The sequence below is a fragment of the Pelodiscus sinensis genome, chromosome 16 (genome assembly GCF_052426305.1).
Source record: "Pelodiscus sinensis isolate ZL-2025 chromosome 16, ASM5242630v1, whole genome shotgun sequence".
Taxonomy (NCBI): Eukaryota; Metazoa; Chordata; order Testudines; family Trionychidae; genus Pelodiscus; species Pelodiscus sinensis.
The window spans coordinates 9,864,678-9,884,218 of record NC_143067.1 but is presented as its reverse complement, the minus strand read 5'-3'; the positions used below and the strand labels follow the sequence as shown (position 1 = coordinate 9,884,218).

Sequence of the window (19,541 nt, the reverse complement as noted above, 5' to 3'; positions counted from 1 at the left end):
AGGAACCCCAAATCCTTTCACCATTCCAAACTATAGTTGTTTCTGTAAGTTTTGCTGGTACATGCAATCTTCCTCATCTAGTGTCACTACTGTACCACACAATAAGCAAAAAATGGTTTTAAAAATCCAAGGGAGGTGAAGTGCCTAACTCTCATCCTGCTGCTAAAACCCCATTTATGCCTTTGAAAACCTGCCCTCAATGCTTTCCAAAAAAGTTAAATTAATCAAGGTTTGACAGCTGAAGAGACAATTTCCCAGGCTTCTACATTAAGTTCACATCATTTAACACTGAATGTAATACCCCCCCTCCCCCACCTCATGTTCATCTGCAACCTCTACTAGTTCTTTGAATGTAATACCCCCCACTCCACCTCATGTTCATCTGCAACCTCTACTAGTTCTTTGAATGTAATACCCCCCCCAACCTCATGTTCATCTGCAACCTCTACTAGTTCTTTGAATGTAATACCCCCCCACTCCACCTCATGTTCATCTGCAACCTCTACTAGTTCTTTGAATGTAATACCCTCCCCCCCCCCCCACCTCATGTTCATCTGCAACCTCTACTAATTCTTTAAAAGACAAGGCAAGTTAAACAAATATATTAGGTCAGAATGACTGTATAGCAGCCAGAGTGAAAAAAACCACAATGCAGAAGTGACACCCTCATCACATATATAGTCATATAAACTGGTCTAAGTTAATAGCTCGAACTACAGGATGCATTGTATAGTGCAAAAGTAAAGGTCCACATTAAAGATTCCATCTGTATGAGCCTATTGCACTCTGGGTGAATTACCATTGAGCTTGCTTTATGAACTTTTATAAGTAGGCCATAATTTGCATTCATGGGCATTTTGACATTACACTGTTTAGTTATGCTTTATTCTGTAACACCAGTCACCTCTGTATTTTATTCTGTGATGTAATTCAATAATGTTTTAATATGTTCAAGAGTAATATTGCTCTGTATTGTGTCATGCAGAGTTTATTTGTTTTATTTGACGGGTCAGCGTTGTCTCTCTTTTACTCATGGCTGGTCTTTTTGGAATGCACTCTACCTTTGGCAGTAGAGCTGTATGCCTGGCTTCTATTGAGGGCATCTAATGAAGCCAGCAGGAATATGACCCTTTATGTGGGGCAGAGGGTCTGCAAGCAATTAGGGAGTTGAAGTCACCATGCAGCCTGAAATCAGCCCTTCTGGGATATCTACAACCTCCTTCCTGCATATAGTACCAGTGAAGCCCCGAAGCCCTCTCCTTTCCATACATATTGCTTTAATCACATTAATTATTCCTTTTTGGCAGTCATGCCTCGTGAGATTTGAGCTTAATTTTCCTTGCGTATTTTGACTTCTGATGTGGCCTCTGAAGTAACAACTGTCTGGAGTGATTAACTTAGATGGGTGTAGAAATCTGCCCATAGAATCCAAAGGAAAAATAACCCCAAATCCAGCCTAGTTTGAGAGTCTGTCTCGATACGTCAGACATGATGGAACAGGATGCGACTGAAATAATCCTGTATGAAATGAAACAGTGTGACAAGCGTGATCTCGAATTGGAGCAGGTAAGGGGGAAGATGGGACAGGGACTAATTTCTGAACAGGAATTTGATCATATTTTAAAGTAATTATATAGAAGATTTTTCTTAAATACTTTAAATAAAATAAAGAGTTTCCTCATTGGTGTGAGGGACACAAGTTGGCTCCCAGAAGCTGGGACTCTGGAGAACTGACTGAAGAAGTGAAATTAGTGATCGGCAGGGAAAGGTGGCTCTGACATCAGTCCTAGAATGGCTTTGGCTTAGAGGATGATTGACATTCATGATAGTCCCTGATGTGGCTGCATGGGCTCATTCCACCATGTACTACAGGATGCCTGGCAGACACATGGTGGAGAATTGATCCAACAATGACTTAGGTTTCACACTATCACCCAGGATAGAGTGATGATGAGCAAATTAAGTGGCAGGAAAGCCAGAAAGGAGCATCCTGTAGTGGTCAAAATAAGACACCACAGATCAGGGTTTTATCAGGGGTGATGGCGAGACAATCACATTTATATTATTTTGAACAATTAAAATATATATAGGGATTTCTTACCATCCTCAGTGAAGATGGGAGCTGTATGCAAGTAGTGGATGATGTTATGGTCTTGCTCAAAAGGGCATTCCACTTGCTTCCATGTTATAAACTCTCCTACTTGCTTAGCCAGTTCCAGGAATTTCTGCAAATGTTATAAAAGTCCATTTAGTATAAGAACATCATAGCACCAAAAGGGTCACACGTGTGGAGAGGCTGTAGAATCCCACATACAAACTGCATGGATATGCATTTGCAAAGGAACATCATGACATTTAGAATGGAGCATTTTCTCAATAAACCTTCCCCTGGGTTTCCATGCCGTGCTGAAAGGGGAAAAAGCCGGTTTGGGTCACCCTACATTCTGTCACAACATGAAATCCTGTGTTATCATTAAATAGAAATGTATCCATAAACAATTTACAGTTTCTATACAGAGAGTTTGCTCCAGAATGGACGGCATAAAACTCAGTGCCATTCTGGGATTTGTCCAAAGTTTATTACATCTCAGAATTTAGAAAATAGCTTTGTACGAAATGCTTCACAGGAATAGATCATATAAAGCAGTAAGCAATATAACCTTCTAATAGAAATAACAAAGGCACTGTATCAAAAGTGGCGTGTGACAACATAAATCAGACCTCCCAGTCTAAGGCTTTGTCTACATTAAAAGTTTAAAGCTCAGTTGCAACAGCACTTTAAATTGAAAGTGTGGCCACAGCACGAGCGCTGGGAGAGAGCATTCCCAGCGCTCTGTGTAAACTATCTCCACGAGGGCAGTTGCAAATAGCACTGGGAGTATGGCTGCCAGCACTGTAGCCAGTTTACACTGACTCTTTCTAGTGCTGTAACCACTGCTCTTTGGGGGTATGTGATTTTTCACACCCCTGATCCAGAAAGGAACAGCGCAGTACAGCACCAGTGTAGCCTTAGCCTAACAAAGGCCCCCTTTTTAATCCTTAGACCTGTTCAAACCTGTTCTACCAAAGCACAAGGATGCTTAAGGTGTTCTGAGTTAAGCTATGTTTGCACTGCAAGCTAGAAGGGTAACCCCTTGCTCACATTCACATCTTTGCAGATGATGCTCAATGAAAGCCAGCAAACATACAAGGCATGGCCAGTGGCAGGAAAGGCAAGGCCTCGCTGTGGCAAATACAAACACTTCTGAAAGTGGTGCACATGCACGCAGCACAGCTTAGTCTTGCTACCATGGCCTATATTACCACAGCTACGCTACTATTTATACTTTGCACTAGCTTTCACAAACTACTGTGTTTGTGAGCAGAGAATCACACCCCTAGCTTGCTGTGAAGATAAATGACCCCTTCCTCTCAGACTCTTAACTTACATTACTCCTTAAAGCATCACAACACAACAAGCAACATGCTTGGCTCACCATATGGTGAAGGCCTTCTGCCCCAAAGCCTCAAAGAGAGGCAGAAACTTAAGAGAAACAAGCAAAAGAGAATAGATGTTTTCTGGTGAGATTCAGAAAGCACACGAGTTGAGGGAGCAATTTTTTTCCCTCATTTATACAAGGGTAAATCTACTGAAGCTGCTTCATATCTGCATTTTCACAGAAGCTGAAGAATACAAAAGGGTAATGCATAACACATTGTTAACAAGTCGAAGGCATCCACATTGCATTCAGCATCCTGTCACATCAGTACAAAACCACCCTCTAGTGTATGGACTCAGAATTGCTCAAATATTTATAGGCAGTGTCAGAAGAAGGCCAGTTTAGTCTGTAACTTTAAAAACAATGAGTAGTTCTGTGGCACCTTAGAGACTAGCAAATATATATATTATCATGAGCTTTTGTGGGTAAACCCACTTCCTCAGATGAGGTGGCATCTCCTCTGACGAAGTGGGTTTTGCCCACAAAAACTCATGGTATTATACATATTTTTGTTAGTCTCTAAGGTGCCACAGGACTACTCGTTGTATTTATAAGCAGTGTCATTGTAGCTGCGTTAGTGTCAGGATATCAGAAAGACAACGTGAGTGAGGTAATATCTTTCACTGGACCAAATTCTGTTGGTGGGATAGACAAGCTTTCCAGCCACACAGGGCTCTTCTTCAAGTCAGGAAAATGAACTCTACGGCCAGGTCTATACTAGACCCAAAGGCCACCTTAAGATAAATAATGTAGCTAGAGTCGACATATCTTAAGCCATGCTTGGCGGCATCTCCACAGTGGGAGGTCAACAGGAGCAAATGCTCCCATCAACTTCCCTTACTCCTTGCAAATTGAAAAGTACTGGTGCTGACTGGGGATGCTCTCAGCGTTCGATTTAGTGGGTCCTTACTAGACCCAATAAATTGAATGCCAGAAGATCAATTTCCAGCTTGGTAAGTACAGACATTGCTTCAGTGTCACAGCAAAATGACTGAATAGAGACGTTCGGTTTAAGGCTTACTACAACTTACCTCCCCCCGCCTTTTTTTTTTTTTTAAAGATGGCAGAGGTGTTATGGGTCTCTCTGCCTTGAACAGTCCCTTACAATGTGTGTTAAAACTGCTTCCACTGAATAATCTGGTCTACCTTGCATTTAGCTGTGATACTGCAAGTTCCTTACCCACCTTCTCTCTCAACTCTTTGTCACTATTACCATTGCATGGCTGGCCTATGGAGAGAACACATGTCTTTCTGCTGCGTGTAATGGTGGTTAACACAAACTCTCCTGTAGTGTAATCAATAAAGGCTTCAAGCAGATCACAATTTTTAATTCCCAGGCCAAACGGCATATGATTTACCTGATAAACATAGTGACTGTATAAATGAGGCCTTATATAGGTCAAGCTGTATTCTTATATTTATCTAATGCTTGCAATTGGTTGATGGTATCATAACTGCAGGGTAACTGTCTCCAACGTACCCCTTTGTGGTCTGAGGCTGTGTTGAGGCCCACTGCCTCAGTTTTCCCCTCCCTTAACTATATTCTCCACAGGCTTTTTGTGGCAAAACCAACCCTCCTTAGGTCTGGGTTCATTAACATAAAATCAACTCTAAATAAAACTCTATACACCAAGTTAAAGTCCAATAAAAGTCCACACAAATATAAGTTTCTTTTCCTACTCCCAGCAGTGTTCCCTGTAAGCTGAGTGCTTGGACAGTTGCTCAAGAGAGATTCAAATGCCACTCAGCTGATTAGCAGAGTACCCACAGCCGGAAGCAGCCAGCAGCATGTGTTTCTACTGGTGGTGCACATCTGCATACACCTTGGTGTACATAAAAAATTTATTCTGCACATAGATGGAAAAGTTACAGGGAACACTGACTTCCAGGCCCTTCCTACAAAGTGTAGGGTTACCAATTTTGGTTGGATGTATTCCTGAAAGATTGGCTGCCCAAAAGAGGAGCCTCTTTTGCTTCTGTATTTAAGCCAGCTAATCTATAGGACAAAATTTATGATTTGCCACTCATTCGGCATTAGAAACTCCTGGTTGTTTTTTTTAAAACCTCTGACTAGAATATTCCTCTCTCTCTATTATATTTCTTTTTAAGGGAACTGGGATTGATTTTTCAACCAGGAGGGTCTCCCCTCCTGTAGGAGCCAGTCTTTGTGGCATCACACTGCAATATGTGCTATCAGGACAGAGTAGATAAAGACATTTGTAGATCTTACTTCAAAGTTGACGTGCCCATTCGGAAGGCGATTAGCACATCCCTCGTTCAAAAAGTAAATGTCTTTGATCAATAGGCTGAAGAAAGGGATCACAATCTGCGAAGGGAATGACACAACGATTATCTCTGTGGCTCAGCATTTTCACTGTGTGAAAGAAAATGTTCAGTCAGAAGGAAAAAGAAAAGATGTACTGTTCTATTATACAGCAACACAGTGATCAACAAGCCCAAGGAAGGAGGGTACAAAAGTATTTTGAATGATCTGGGGATGACAGCACCGTTGAAATGAACGTTCGGTGGGCACTATGGACACAGAACAAAGCAATAAATTAAAACGACTTTGTTTCCTTCTTATTGCTTCTTAATATTTCAGCGGCGCTTTCCTGAGCAAAGATAAGACTCCTTTGTCAACAGAGCTGTTTTATTAGCAAGTGGAGTCACGGACAACAATTTAAAGATAGTCAAAACTCAGGAGCCAAAGAATACAATGACCATGGAGAACCCTTTCTACAGACACAGTTAGGCGAACACTAACCGTCACACCAAAATAAACAAACGTGGAAAAATAAAATCCTGTGAGTTAGGGTGTGTCTTTACAGGGAGTTAGTCTCCTGAATAATTTGGTGTGCGGGCATTGCAAGAGTAAGAGCGCCACATTTTTGTGCACACTAGCCCAGCAGAGCCAACAGCCTTCCCAGGCCCTTGGCCACGGCGGTGGGGGTCCTGCCCTGTGTCTTGGATGGGCAGCCCTTAGCGAAGCCCAGACAGTGCTACACCTTTCCCAGGAATCTCTCAGAGCTGCCCAGAGCGTGCTGTATGGCGCTCCAGCAGCAATTTAAAGGGTCCAGGTTCCAGATGCTGCTGCTGCTGTCACAGTAGCCATGGCAGCTGCGGGCTCTGGGCCAGTTGCCTTCTTTGCTCCCCTCCATTGGTGGGCCTGGACAAGCCCTAAAGGGGCCAATGCTCTCGTCTGAAAAGCAGAAATTCTAATGACTCAGATGAAAGAAGATGATTTATACTGTACCTTTGGTAAATGCTTTTGCCACTAATGACACAGGCCCAAGTCTTCATGTGGCATAGATCCGTGTCACTTCACTGACTTCCAGCCATAGAATCACAGAACACTAGAACTAGAAGGGACCTCGAGAGATCATCAAGTCCAGTTCCCTGCCCTCACGGCAGGACCAGGCACCATCAAGACCCTCCCTGGTAGATGTCTATCCAACCTGCTCTTAAATATCTCCAATGATGGAGATTTCATAACCTCCCTAGGCAATTTATTCCAGTGTTTAACCACCCTAACAGGTAGGAAGTTTTTCTTAATGTCCAACCTAAACCTCATAATGTGGATTTACACTGGCTGAAGATGTGAACCACTACCAGCAAAACTATGGCTTCCACTTTATTTCTGATCAGAGAAAAATACTGTTTAACAATCCAAGTGGTTCTCAGCCAAGAGTATACGTATTCCTGGGACGAGAGGTCTTCCGAGGAGGATACATCAACTCATCTAGATATTTGCCTACTTTTATAACAAGCACTAGCAGAGTCAGTACAAACTACAATTTCATACAGACAATTACGTATTTATACTGCTCTATACCATACATTAACATGTAAGCACAGTGTTTAGATTGTCGTAAAAACGAGAGTCAGCAATTTTTCAACAATTATATGTTGTGACATGATTGTATGTCTGATTTTGTAAGCTGGTAGCTTTCAAGCATGGTGAAACTTGCGGGTACACAAGACAAATCAAACTCCTGAAAGGGGAACAAAAGTCTGGAAAAGTTGGCTTAGTTCCTAATCAGCCAGCAGCACAAAAATGTCATAGAACATAGGTGCAACCCCAATTCATCCCAACATGCTGGTATGAAAAGCTATAGGCTAAAAGGCAAAAGGCACCAATTTGATCAAGACCATGTGGCAAAAGGAGGCAAAGAGATCTGGAGACAGAAGGGTATTTATTTGGTTTCTGGTTTGGTGGAAATTAAGATGAAAAGTCAGACACATTCCTGCAAAGTCTCAGTCAGGACTAGGCTGGGGAATAGTGAAATCAAACACTTGGGGTACCAAGAAATTTCAGCAGTAACCAGAGAGACCTAAACAGAGAGACCTTACACTAAAAAAAAAAAACAAAAAAACAAAAAAAACCCCACTGGGGATCATCTGGGGCAAACTGGACGGTGCACACATATTCAAAGTCCTGTCTCCAACCAATGGGATGCCCTATCATCTAGCTGTATTTTGTACAGGTGGGATCCAATTCCACTTTAATGCAAATTGTTTGAACTCAGTTGAGTTATGTTAGAGGAAAAAAAACGACACTACAGATTCTAAAGCTGGATCTAGGAATAGGTATGAAGCCTTGAGCATCCTGGTATGGTTACAGACTGCAATGGGCCCATCTGAAGAGGTAAGGAGCTCCCGTGGCATCAGGGCCAAACCCAAATGCTGAGAGCTAGGGGGCAGACCAGCCAGTGACACCAGCACCAGAGATCAAGTCTGTGTCTTCATTCTTCTTTGGTGAGCAGGCCATACTAGGGAAAGGCCACTCAGGAGGCTTGGTCCAGTGAGTCAGCTCTAACTTAGTGTGTATCTCCTTTGTAGATGCCATGTCTGCAATTTAAATAGCCAAGTGTGGGCTCGATCACTGTGAATGAACATAAGAATAAGCCCTGTGGGTTTAAGTATCCAAGTGGATTTATTAGTAAATGAGCTGAACTATATGTTACGCGGGACTGCCGATAGGGGGCGTCATAATCAGGAGTGCCGACCAGCACCCAGTGACTAAGGGTACGTCTACACTAGTCCCCTAAATCGATCTAGGGAGGCTAATGAGGGCGACCGAAATTGCAAATCAAGCCTGGGATTTAAATATCCCGCGCTTGATTTGCATGTTCCCGACTGGTCGCCATTTTAGAAATTGACTAGCCTGAAGTAACTGCCTGCGTTTACACGCTGCAGTGAAATGGGATTCCGATTTAAAGCCTCTAAATCGAATTAGCTGGTAAACCTCATTGCTTGAGCTTGCTAATTGTTTTTCTTTCCTTTTTTGTAACTAAGCGTTACAGCCCAGAGGTTTTCCCTGAGGATCTATATCAAATGGTGGCTCTTTCCATCTAGACAATTTACTGTGCTTGCAACTGTAGTTTTGTTTCGATCAAAAAATATTGTTTTTTTTCTTAGTCAACCAGTTAACAGTATTGGTTGATTGTTGTGTCCTTAGGACTCAGTACCTAGTTACAAGGCCAGAGTCCATTGTTGTCTGTGGATTCCATCTGTTTTTCCCAACTCCAAGCAAAACAGAGTTTGGGAGAGGGGGCAAAGGCTTAACCTTAGGGAGGGGATTTCCCAAGTGATCTCTTCCCTGATTTTCTTGGAATTACTTGGGTGGTGGCAGCGGGTCCCCCAAAATCTGGGTATTAGGATTTTGTGGGGGAAGTTTTTGTACCAGAGCCTGTAGAGGCAAAGTTTTGGAGTGCTCTTGTGGGCCCCCAATTTCTGCATTCCTCATGCCAGAATGGAGAACAGCATTGACAGCGGGCATGAAGGGGACAGTTGCCTTGCAGCCTGCTAATTCAAAATGGAGCCCGGGACCCTTTAAATCGCCACCAGAGATTCAGTTGGTGCTAAAGGGCTGACAGGGGAGGCTAGCTCCAGCTCCGCCCCTTTCGCCTGAGGTCCTGCTCCAGCAACTCTGTCGGCCCCTCTGATCTTAAGTGAAAGCACAATAGCTCTGAGGAAATGTAAGGCTATGGGAACTGATGACAAGGAAGCAATCATGTAGTTAAGTAGTAGAGGTTATACCCTCTCATGCTGAAGTGGTATGCGAAGTGGAAGTAAGGTAAAATGTCACCAGTGATTTTCCGGTCTACAGCCTTCACAATGCACCAAGAGCAAGTGCACGCACTGGATAGATATTAAAAAGGAAATGTAAGCCAGGACTCCCAAGCCCTGAATGCTGCTCTTGTCATAAAAACAGAAACCACTTTCTGGCCGAGGCGTTGCCTGGAGTGAATAGCTAAAGGGATGTAGCTCACCTGATGCAAATTCCTGCGAGTTTTTTTCCGTGAAGGTTATTGAGGGTTTCTTGACTGTAAACGAAGTGCTCACAAAGGAAGGCCAGACTAGTTTCTCTGGAGACTCCAGTACTATCTTGATTCGTAGAATGGATACAATATGGGAAAGGGTGCAGTGAAAAGTCCAACACGCTGAGCCCGATCCTACAAAGTGCCATGGAACTGCAACAAGGCGGGAGTCAATAGGAATAATCGCCAATCAGTCGTGAGTTGAAGATGCTTTTAGGATTGGTCTCATGCCAGGCTAATGCACCCAAAGCCTTCCCTATATGGAGCAGCCCTGAGGGAAAGAGTTATTCAATCTACAGCGTGTCCGCTGAGGCTACCACTTAGTGCCAGCTGTGACAATCTTTTAGTGCTGTTGAAATGTGTCTACTTGGAATGGAAATAAATCACTTAGATCACCACCTGGAAGTGACCAAGATCTCTAGTTCTCGCTAGGACTTTTAGGGTACGTCTACACAGCAGGGATAAAGTTGAATACGCTACACCACTCCAGCTACGTCAATTGTATAGCTGAAGTCGAAATAGCTTAATTTGGCTTTTGGCGCTATCTACACAGCAGGAAGTCAAAGGAAGAACACTCTTCCTTCAACTTCCCTTACTCCTTGGTGAAATGATGAGTCAGAGTAAGAAGTCCTCCAGCTCGACTTTATTTTGAAATAAAGGGCTTGTAGTGTAGATGCGGACTATGTTATTTTGGAATAATGTCAGCTATTCTGAAATATCGCTGCTGTGTAGACATAGCCTTACTGTTTTTTTCTACTTTGTTTTTTGTTTTTGAGCAACTAATAATGTCCCCAATACAAACATATCACCCTGTGTGTTTGAGCTTCAGAATCTTTATAATGAAAGCAAATAAACTGGAGAGTCATATTTTTAAGACAGATTATTATCCAGCCACTTAACTAGCACAGAACTTGGGCAAGAGCCAGAAATTCACATTTCATTCCCTTTTGATTCCCCTCCCCCACAACCATCTAATCCACCCACGTGCCCTTAGGGAGAGAAAGAGAGACAATCACTTCCTTCAGAAAGAACAAAGTTAATGAAATCAGGCAAGCACTTCCCCATGATATCAGATAGCAACAACATACACAGCGTTACGCTGTGCACAGTCCAACATTTCAAAGCAATTGAGACAAACATCAGCAACGCAAAAGGGTGATTCCCTGTGGAACAGCTTGATCCTGGGGACGGCACTGATCAGCTGATGGCATCCATGAAAGTAGAGTTAATTTCTCACAAACATCCCCCTTTGAACTCTGCACGGCATACAAACCCTTCATTCTCACATGACCTGTCACTCTGCCCTGGGAAGTGTGAGGGGGTTGTGTCTATTAACTCTGAGAATTAGCCTGGGAATCAGAGCTTTAAGAGTCACATTAGCATACACTTATTTCAAGCCTACTCATGCCTAAGCCAACACAAAATACCGTAAATAAACACATTTACGCCTGGAGAAGATAGTTGGGTCAATGTAACAAGACACTGGGCTAACTTCCGGTTGAGCCTGAGGGGATGGAGGCAAGAGGGTACAGGAAGCACTTTTCCCTCACTGCATCCATGCAAGAGCCAGGAAGAATCCTTGCAAGGAAGGTAGACGGCAGGCCAGCAGGCCAGGTGATGCTGGGCATGGTCAGTCGGACTGCAGGTGTGGGCAGCATCCACACTATGAAGAGTAGCCTGCCTCCCCCAACCCTGGCCAAGCTGCACCCCATTTCACACCAAGGAGGCTATTTGGCCCTCTTGCTTCACTTCTAACTACAGGTCAGACCTCTCTCAAGCAGGACTCTCTGGTCCAGCAATATCCAGGCTATGGCTACATTGGCAGCTTCTTGCGCAAGAACTCTTTTGTGGAAGAGTTCTTGTGCAAAAACTCTTCCACAAGAGTGCGTCTACACTGCCATGTGCTTTTGCACAAGAGCATCCATGGCAGTGTAGATGCTCTCTTGTGCAAGAAAGCACTGATGGCCATTTTAACCATAGGGGCTTCTTGCGCAAGAAATTTATGTTGTCTGTCTACACTGGCCTCTTCTGGAAAAGCTTTTGCGCAAGAGGGCTTATTCCTCGTGGGGAGAGGAATAACTCTTCCGGAAGAAGCCCTGTTTTACAACGCTGTACTGTAAATGTACTTCTGGAAGAACGCTCATGCAGTATGGACAGCCAACAAGTTTTTGTGGAAGAACAGCTGTTCTTCTGCAAGAAGCTGCCAGTGTAAACGTAGCCTCTAGGTCTGGCAGGATGATGGATATTGCTGAATCAGACAGTCCTTGTGGCAGGTCAGAGGCAGGAGCCCTGAGGGGGTGGGAACCCAGCCAGGCTGGCTGCAGGAGGACCAGCAGCTGGAAGCCCTGCTGCAGGAGTCTGGCTGCAATGCCAGTGACCTCCAGTGGAGCAGTGGTCTGCCGTGGCAGGGCCAGGAGCCCTGGTGGCAAGGCTGTGGTCTGCTGTGGTGGGACCAGGAGCCTTGGTGGCAGGACCACAGGCTGCCACAGGAAGACTGGTGGAGCCAGGAGCCCTAGCGGCGGAACCATGGGTAGGGCAGGGTAGCAGGGCTGGTGGAAGGTGGGGAGCTGTCTGGGAGGCAAGGCCAGGAGCAGAGCCAGGCTAAGGGTGGAGCAGTGGCCAGAGGGCCAGAAACGACCTCCCCTGGTCCGGCCAAATCCCTCCTCTAGGACCAGTCAGGTCCCGAGAGTGCTGGACGAGGGAGGTCCAACCTGCACTCTGTTAGCCAAAATCAGGCAACATCAATTCAGCAGCCAAGAAATCGACCCAAAGGAAACAAGGAGGGAGAACGTCTGATGCCGCTGATGGTGAAATGTCAGTTCCATGGAGCAGAAGCCGTTGTGTCCTTTAAAACCCTTCTGCCATTCTCAATCGAGTGCTCATTCGGCTGCTTGACCAGGTGCCCCGGAGAGGCTAAAGCCTGTAGATGTGAGCAGCATTGACACGCACGCAGATTCCTCACGCTGCGCATCAGCCAATAACGATCATGCGGCCCGATGCCATGGAAACGAGGCAGTAGCAAGAAGCAGAATGCTCAGCACACTGAGACGCTGACCCACGTGGAGGAGACAGAAGCAGCAAGATACGGCACTTAAAAAAGAAAAAGCACAGTCTGGGGAGCCCCAGATTCAGTTCTTGGCCCCACCACAAGCTTCCAGGGTGACCTTAGGCGAGTCGCTTCGTCTTTCTTTGCATCCACATCTCACCTATAAAATGAGCCTCCCCAGCTCGTCGAGGTGTTGTGAGGAGAAATACATTAAAGGCTGTGAGGTTCTGAGGGGCACTTTGGTATGGTAACGGGCGCCAGAGAGAACAGCCAAAGATATTCCATGCAGTGAGGTAACGAGACAGAGAGAGGTGAGAGAGCCATACCATGCCTTGAAGAAAATGGCAGCAAATGGAAACCCCTCCAACCAAGGCAGAATCCATGGTAGCTTATCCCATCAGGCAGTTGGTCACTCTCCCTTGACATAAGAACGGCCATACTGGGTCAGACCGAAGGCCCATCTGGCCCCGTGTCTTGTCTTCCAACAGTGGCCAAAGTCAGGTGCTTCAGAGGGAATGAACAGAACAGGGAATCATCAAGTGATCCCTCTTCTGTCGCCCATTCCCAGCTTCTGGCAAGTCTGTCGTTTGAGACATTCTGCAAAGAATAAGGCTGCAAACTAAATCCCAAACTCAACAGATCACATGACTTGTAGGAATTTGATTATTTGTTAAATCATTCCCAAAATTCATTTGTTTTTATAATGAATTCAACGGCAAAGGTATCTAAGTAAGGCCACGTCCTGGACAGGGCAATGACACAAACTGGGTGCAGAGGATAAAGGAATCAGTGAAAATAAAAAGGGAGAAAAGAGGATTATTGATAATTGGCTTGTATACGGACTTGGCTCATGTTGTCTAACTCCAGACAACGTGGTCAGAGCAGACATTGCTCTTCTCTTTGCAGTTTTCCATTGGCTTCTCCTCCAATGCATCAGTCCCTACTACTTTGCCTTTAAGGCTCTTTACCAGTTAGCCCAAGGGTGGGTAATAAGTGGTCCACGGGCTGGATGCAGTTCACCAATGTTAGCCCCTGGTGGGCTGCCAGATGGTTTATTTACCTGCTCGCAGCTCCTGTTGGCCAGGAACAGCCAACAGGAGCTGCAGACACGCTGGGAAATAAAAAGTCTAGCGGTCCATCAGGACCTAACCTTGGTGATCCAGGTCCAACCCACAGGCCACTTATTGCCCATCCCTGAGTTAGCCCCACATCAGACCCAAGCTGTCAACTTCCCATCTTTTTTCTCCCAGTAACACCACTCTCTTGACCCCTTTTCTCTCAGGCTCCTCTGTGCTTTCTCCCTGCCATCTTCTGTTCATCAGACAAACTGCCCATCAAAATTCATAAAGCTTCCCTTTTTAAACTCTCCACCATGTTCCCAGGACCTATTTATTTAGGAACACTTTGGTATTTGATACTGTTTATCTGTAGGAGGGAGAAAAATCGTTCTCCTTGGCCTCTGAGAATAGGACAAGAAGCAATGGGCTCAAACTGCAGCAGGGGAGGTTTAAGTTGGACATTAGGAAAAACTTCCTAACTGTCAGGGTGTTTAAATACTGGAATAAATTGCCTAGGGGGGTTGTGGAATCTCCAACACTGGTGTATTTAAGAGCAGGTTAGACAGACACCTGTCAGGGATGATCTAGACAGTGCTTGGTCCTGCCGTGAGGGCAGGGAACTGGACTTGATGACCTCTTGAGGTCCCTTCCAGCTCTAGTTTCTGTGATTCTATACAGCCCTCCAGAACATACCAGCTGTGTCTACACTGGCACCCCTTTCCAGAAAAGGGATGCGAATGAGACACTTCGGAATTGCAAATGCTGCGGGGGATTTAAATATCCCCCGCGGCATTTGCATGAACATGGCTGCCACTTTTTTCCGGCTTAGGGTTTTGCTGGAGAAAAGCGCCAGTCTAGACGGGATCTTGCGGAAAATAAGCCCTTTTCCGGAAGATCCCTTATTCCTACTTGAAAGTAAAAAGGGAGAAAAGAGGATTATTCCGGAAAAGGGATCTTACGGAAAAGGATTTATTTTCCACAAGATCCCGTCTAGACTGGCGCTTTTCTCCAGCAAAACCCCGAGCCGTAAAAAAGCGGCAGCCATGTTCATGCAAATGCCATGGGGGATATTTAAATCCCCCGCGGCATTTGCAATTCCGAAGTGTTTCATTAGCATCCCTTTTCCGGAAAGGGGTGCCAATGTAGACACAGCCACCATGTTTTTCCCACCGCTCCCAAACAGAGTTTCTTCCACAGTCTATAGCAGCAAACATAGGAAATGTAACCCCCTTTCCTCTTTATTCCGCATGTAATTGGGAAAAAAACATTATACAGCATACGGTCCAATATGAAAACAGGAAAGGTTTCTGTTGTTCCAAGAAGTGAGCTTTGCTAAAAGACTGCAGAAAATCCTATAACACTTTCTATAGGCCAAGATCATACATGAATCTGATCCAATGACAATACAATATAACACCTGATCAGACAGCTCGCTCATAATGAGCGATGAAACCAGGAAGATCAGGGGTTTGAATTATGTGCTGTGCCACATGTGGGATTTTAATGTACCCAGCAATGATAAGCCACTGAGCCTTGTGTATCAACACTTTCTTAAATTAATATGAAAAACACACAAAGAAATAGAAACCCCCTCCCCCAGTAAAATAGATTCCTAGCAATCTACTAACTTCCTTGCCCTGGGTCTTAAATAAGCATAAACAGGAATGTGGTAGAGAAATTCCACAGGAATAAAGGTAATGTAATAAAGCAGCAGCTTGCATACATGTGATTGTCATCAGAGGAATAGATCACATAAGCATCTCAAAATGTCAGGTTCTAGATGAAGCATGCGTGAGCTTGTTCAAGGAATTTCTTTACTCTTCATTAATACCCGATTCATCAGCTCTTCTCGCAGCAGTGTATTGCTTTTCCAAACAACTCTGCATATTTCCATTACAACAATGGCAGCCCGGGGAACAGATTCTGAACTCATTTCAGTGTAAATCTTGAGCAACTCCATGGGAAGTTCCATCAGATTTGCAGAGACGTGAGATCAGAATCTAACCCGGTTCTTCTAGCAATGAATATTGAATTTCACATGATGCTCGTGAATGCAGCATCTGCTTCGCTGCACCCAGGCAGTTTTTCTCTGTTTATAACAATGTGCTATCACAACATTTATTAACAAAATAAAAATTAGAGCGAATGTGGAAAAAAACAAAGACAACCGGAAGAACACAGTGATGCTCATACCACAATAGCTCTCTGTTATCGTATCTGAAGAGAGCTGATAGAAGAAAATAATTTTGAAATCACAACACACTCATATTTCATTATCCTCAAATGTCATTCACTCCCAAACAAGGAATGTGTTATTCAAATGTACCTACCTCTGACAAATGCACATTGGGCATTCAAATCTAGGCAGTATTCTCTTTGATTTAATATTAGGAAACCCTTCCATTCTTTTCATTCAGCACAGGAGATGTGCTCTAAGATACCAGGGGGGCAGTTCTCTCTTAATAGAATGGGTGACAATGAGTTAAATCAGTTGTATCTCAGGTGGAATCAAGCTGTAGGTTTGCTATACATGATTTACTCCAGACTTGCCTACAGTGCTTTGAGCAACACAATCGCACTTGCTATTAATTAAGTGCCATTCACTCCCCTCTAAGGAGTAACACCTTTTGCTCACTGTCTCAAATCAGCCGCTACACAAGACAGACATCATAGGGAAACTGACTAGTATAGATAAAGTAGACTAAGGCCTTGTCTACCCTAAACAGAAGATCGCTGCTGCCACACTCGATCTTCCGGAGTTTGATTGAGCCGGTCTAGTTAAGACACACTAAATTGAACTCAGAGAGCACCAGCATCCAGTACTCCTGCTTTTGCTAGGACTAAGGAAAACTGACAGGAATGCTCCCATTGGCCTCCTGCTGCCAAGCTTGGCTTAAGGTAAGCCGACTGCAGCTATGTATTCTATGTAGTTGGCATTGTGTACCTTAAGCCGAGTGGCTGGGTCTAGGGTAGACTTGGCCTAACTATTGCACTGTAGCTGCACTGGCCTAACTCCCCTGCATGGACCTTTATTCTAGGACAGTTACATTGCTTCAAAGCTGGTCAATTTCCCTCTGCAGATAAGCCCTAAGTGAATTTTCAAGGGATGTGGAGATGGCTGTCACAATTGGACAGGAGAGGCAACAAAAGTCCAATGGATCACTTAAGTACTATTTTGAGGTCTGAAGTGAGCTTTAAATGGTGCATAGGCTCATGCTGATGGGATTTATCCTAAGCGCACGCTGAGAATTCCTGTGATTCACCACCATCTTTAATCATCTTCCCCTCCCAAAATAAACAAGACCACAAGACGGGGACAGACCTACCTTCTCCCTGTTGCTGTGTGCAGTGAGAGATCGATGGGCAGCCCCTCGCAACGCAGTTCTGTAGTTATAAAAATTGCCAGTAGGGTCCATCTGATGCTAGGTGCAAAATGAGACAATTGCCATATAGATAATCAGAAAGGATTTGGATTTTTTTTTCTCATCATTTAAAACCAAGTTGCAAGTAATGGAGATCTTACTCCATGCTGGACACCTTTGTCATTATTTTCTTGTCTCGTTTATCTGGCTTAATGCTTATTCATCAAGGCATCCAGATGCAATTTTAGATTAATAAAAGTCACCATGATGTGGCAGTGTGGGAGAGCTGGATTCTCTGATGACAGTTTCTCCTATTGTTCCAGGGCCCTGGACAGGGGCCACACAGATATTCTCAGGAGAGACATAATTGCACCAAATTCCTTATAAGGGTGACCCTTAGAACAGCTGAAAAACTACATGTACAGATTGTGGTTGTTTGTATCTTTGATTTTCATTTTTAAATGCATATAATTTTATTTGAAATAGGTGGCCTAAATGGGGTAGCTATCACCGTATCATTGTACATATGATACAGATATCAGGCCAAATGCTCCCCAATGGAAAATAATGCTTGAAGAGGTAGTGCAAAATTATGCCCAGTTTATATCAGGCTGAATTCTGGCTGGCATCAGGGTACTCCCCTGCTGCAATGCACTGGCACATGGACTGTTGGGGGGCTGTTATAGAATTGCATGCCCCTTTATTTCTTGCTTACACCACCTCTGAGATGGAATAACTTGCTTAATTGCCAGAGGACACAACACCACTTGCTGCGCCAGATATCGATCTTCTGGCGTTCGATTTAGCGGGTCTAGTAGAGACCCACTAAATCGAACGCTGAGGGTACCCCCAATTGGCACCGGTACTCTTTGCATTCATGAGAAGTAAGGGAAACCAATGGGAGCTTTTCTCCCATCTACCTCCCACTCAGAAGACGGTGCCAAGCTTGGCATAAGGTATGTTGACTCCGGTTACATTATTTACCTATCTGGAGTTGGGTACCTTAAGCCGACCTTCTGGGTCTAGTGTAGACCTGGCCGTACACAGAGCACCATGGCATGATCCTGCAGTGGGAGATTTGCCACTGATTTATCTGACAGCAGGATCAGATTCTTGAGCAATCCTTTATAATGGCTTTCATTCTTATCACACCCACTTTTTGGCACATTCTATCCAAGACTGTACCTCAGGTGCTCCAGCTGCTCTCTGCTTGGTAGCTATTTCACACCTTCTGTTGGTACATTTCTGCTCGCGTGTGCCTCTCCGGAGAAACTGTGACCCCTAAGTCTATGAAGATCCTCTATTTAATATCATGCACCTGAATACATTTGATTAATACTAATAACAAAGCTTCTATTTTTTTTACCTCAAGAATAAAAAATTTGGCGGTTTTCACTTTTGACCAGGTCTTCTTTAACCTGGAGACGGGGCTCATGTTCATTCCCGCTACAAGGAAATCAGAAGACGGGGAAAGAGTGAGGATACAGATGTACTTTTTACAGCCATTATGCCAACCAGAACATTTCCATTTTGAAGCATCTACCATACTTACATATGATTGCCATCAGTGAATTAAAATTCCCTATGTTAAAGCATTCTCGGGCAACATCAATGAAGAACTCTATGACTTGCGCTCGCTGTTTCTTTTTCGCAGGCTGCAAATAAAATAAATAACTCATCACAACAAGCACATGCAAAATCATAGTCAATGCCAGGCTTTGGTGCCTAGCAGGGGCGGCGGGTATCATAGGCAGGGGAAGGCATTGCCTTCCCAAACCACCAGGCATGGCCCCGCCCACACTCCACCCCCAGAATGCCTAATGTAGGAGTACTAGTGGTGGAGTGTTGCTGCTCTGTTCATGCTCTGGGGCCAAGGAGGCTGGGGCCATGCACCGCTCGCTCTCCCTGTGGTGCTGGGGGCAGGACCTGTGCCAAAGGGGTGGGGTTTGCCTCCCTCAGCCCTACCTTCATCCATCGCCCATGTGCCCTACCCAGGGAAATCCTAATTTTACAACTCAAGCACCTGAGTGTTTTTTAAAAAGCCCAGTTATTGCCTGATATTTTTTTCAAGCTGTTTGGATGACACGATAGGTGACTGGCAGTCTCCAGAATCAAAGCTTTCTTCACAGATGCAGCCAACCCAAATCTTCCTAAGGTGGTTTATTCAACCACTGGCCTGGCACTGAAGCAGAAAGCCAACATCTAGAGACTGCTGACTGCAGGGAAGGATTGTTCCAAAGCTTTAATGCTACCAGGTTAAAAACAATGATCAGATA

At 44.5% G+C, this 19,541-nt stretch overlaps 1 protein-coding gene across 1 annotated transcript in view; it reads right to left on the bottom strand.

Moving 5' to 3' along the window:
• The window catches only part of RASGEF1C (RasGEF domain family member 1C), a 128,876-nt gene that overhangs the window by 4,713 nt on the left and 104,622 nt on the right, over window positions 1–19,541 (bottom strand). The window contains exons 8-12 of the mRNA XM_075900487.2: window positions 18,818–18,920; window positions 18,632–18,711; window positions 17,230–17,325; window positions 5,710–5,805; window positions 2,102–2,225 (exon numbers count right to left, since the gene is read on the bottom strand). Coding sequence (XP_075756602.2) covers window positions 2,102–2,225; window positions 5,710–5,805; window positions 17,230–17,325; window positions 18,632–18,711; window positions 18,818–18,920 — 499 coding nt within the window. The remainder of the gene's footprint in view (window positions 1–2,101; window positions 2,226–5,709; window positions 5,806–17,229; window positions 17,326–18,631; window positions 18,712–18,817; window positions 18,921–19,541) is intronic.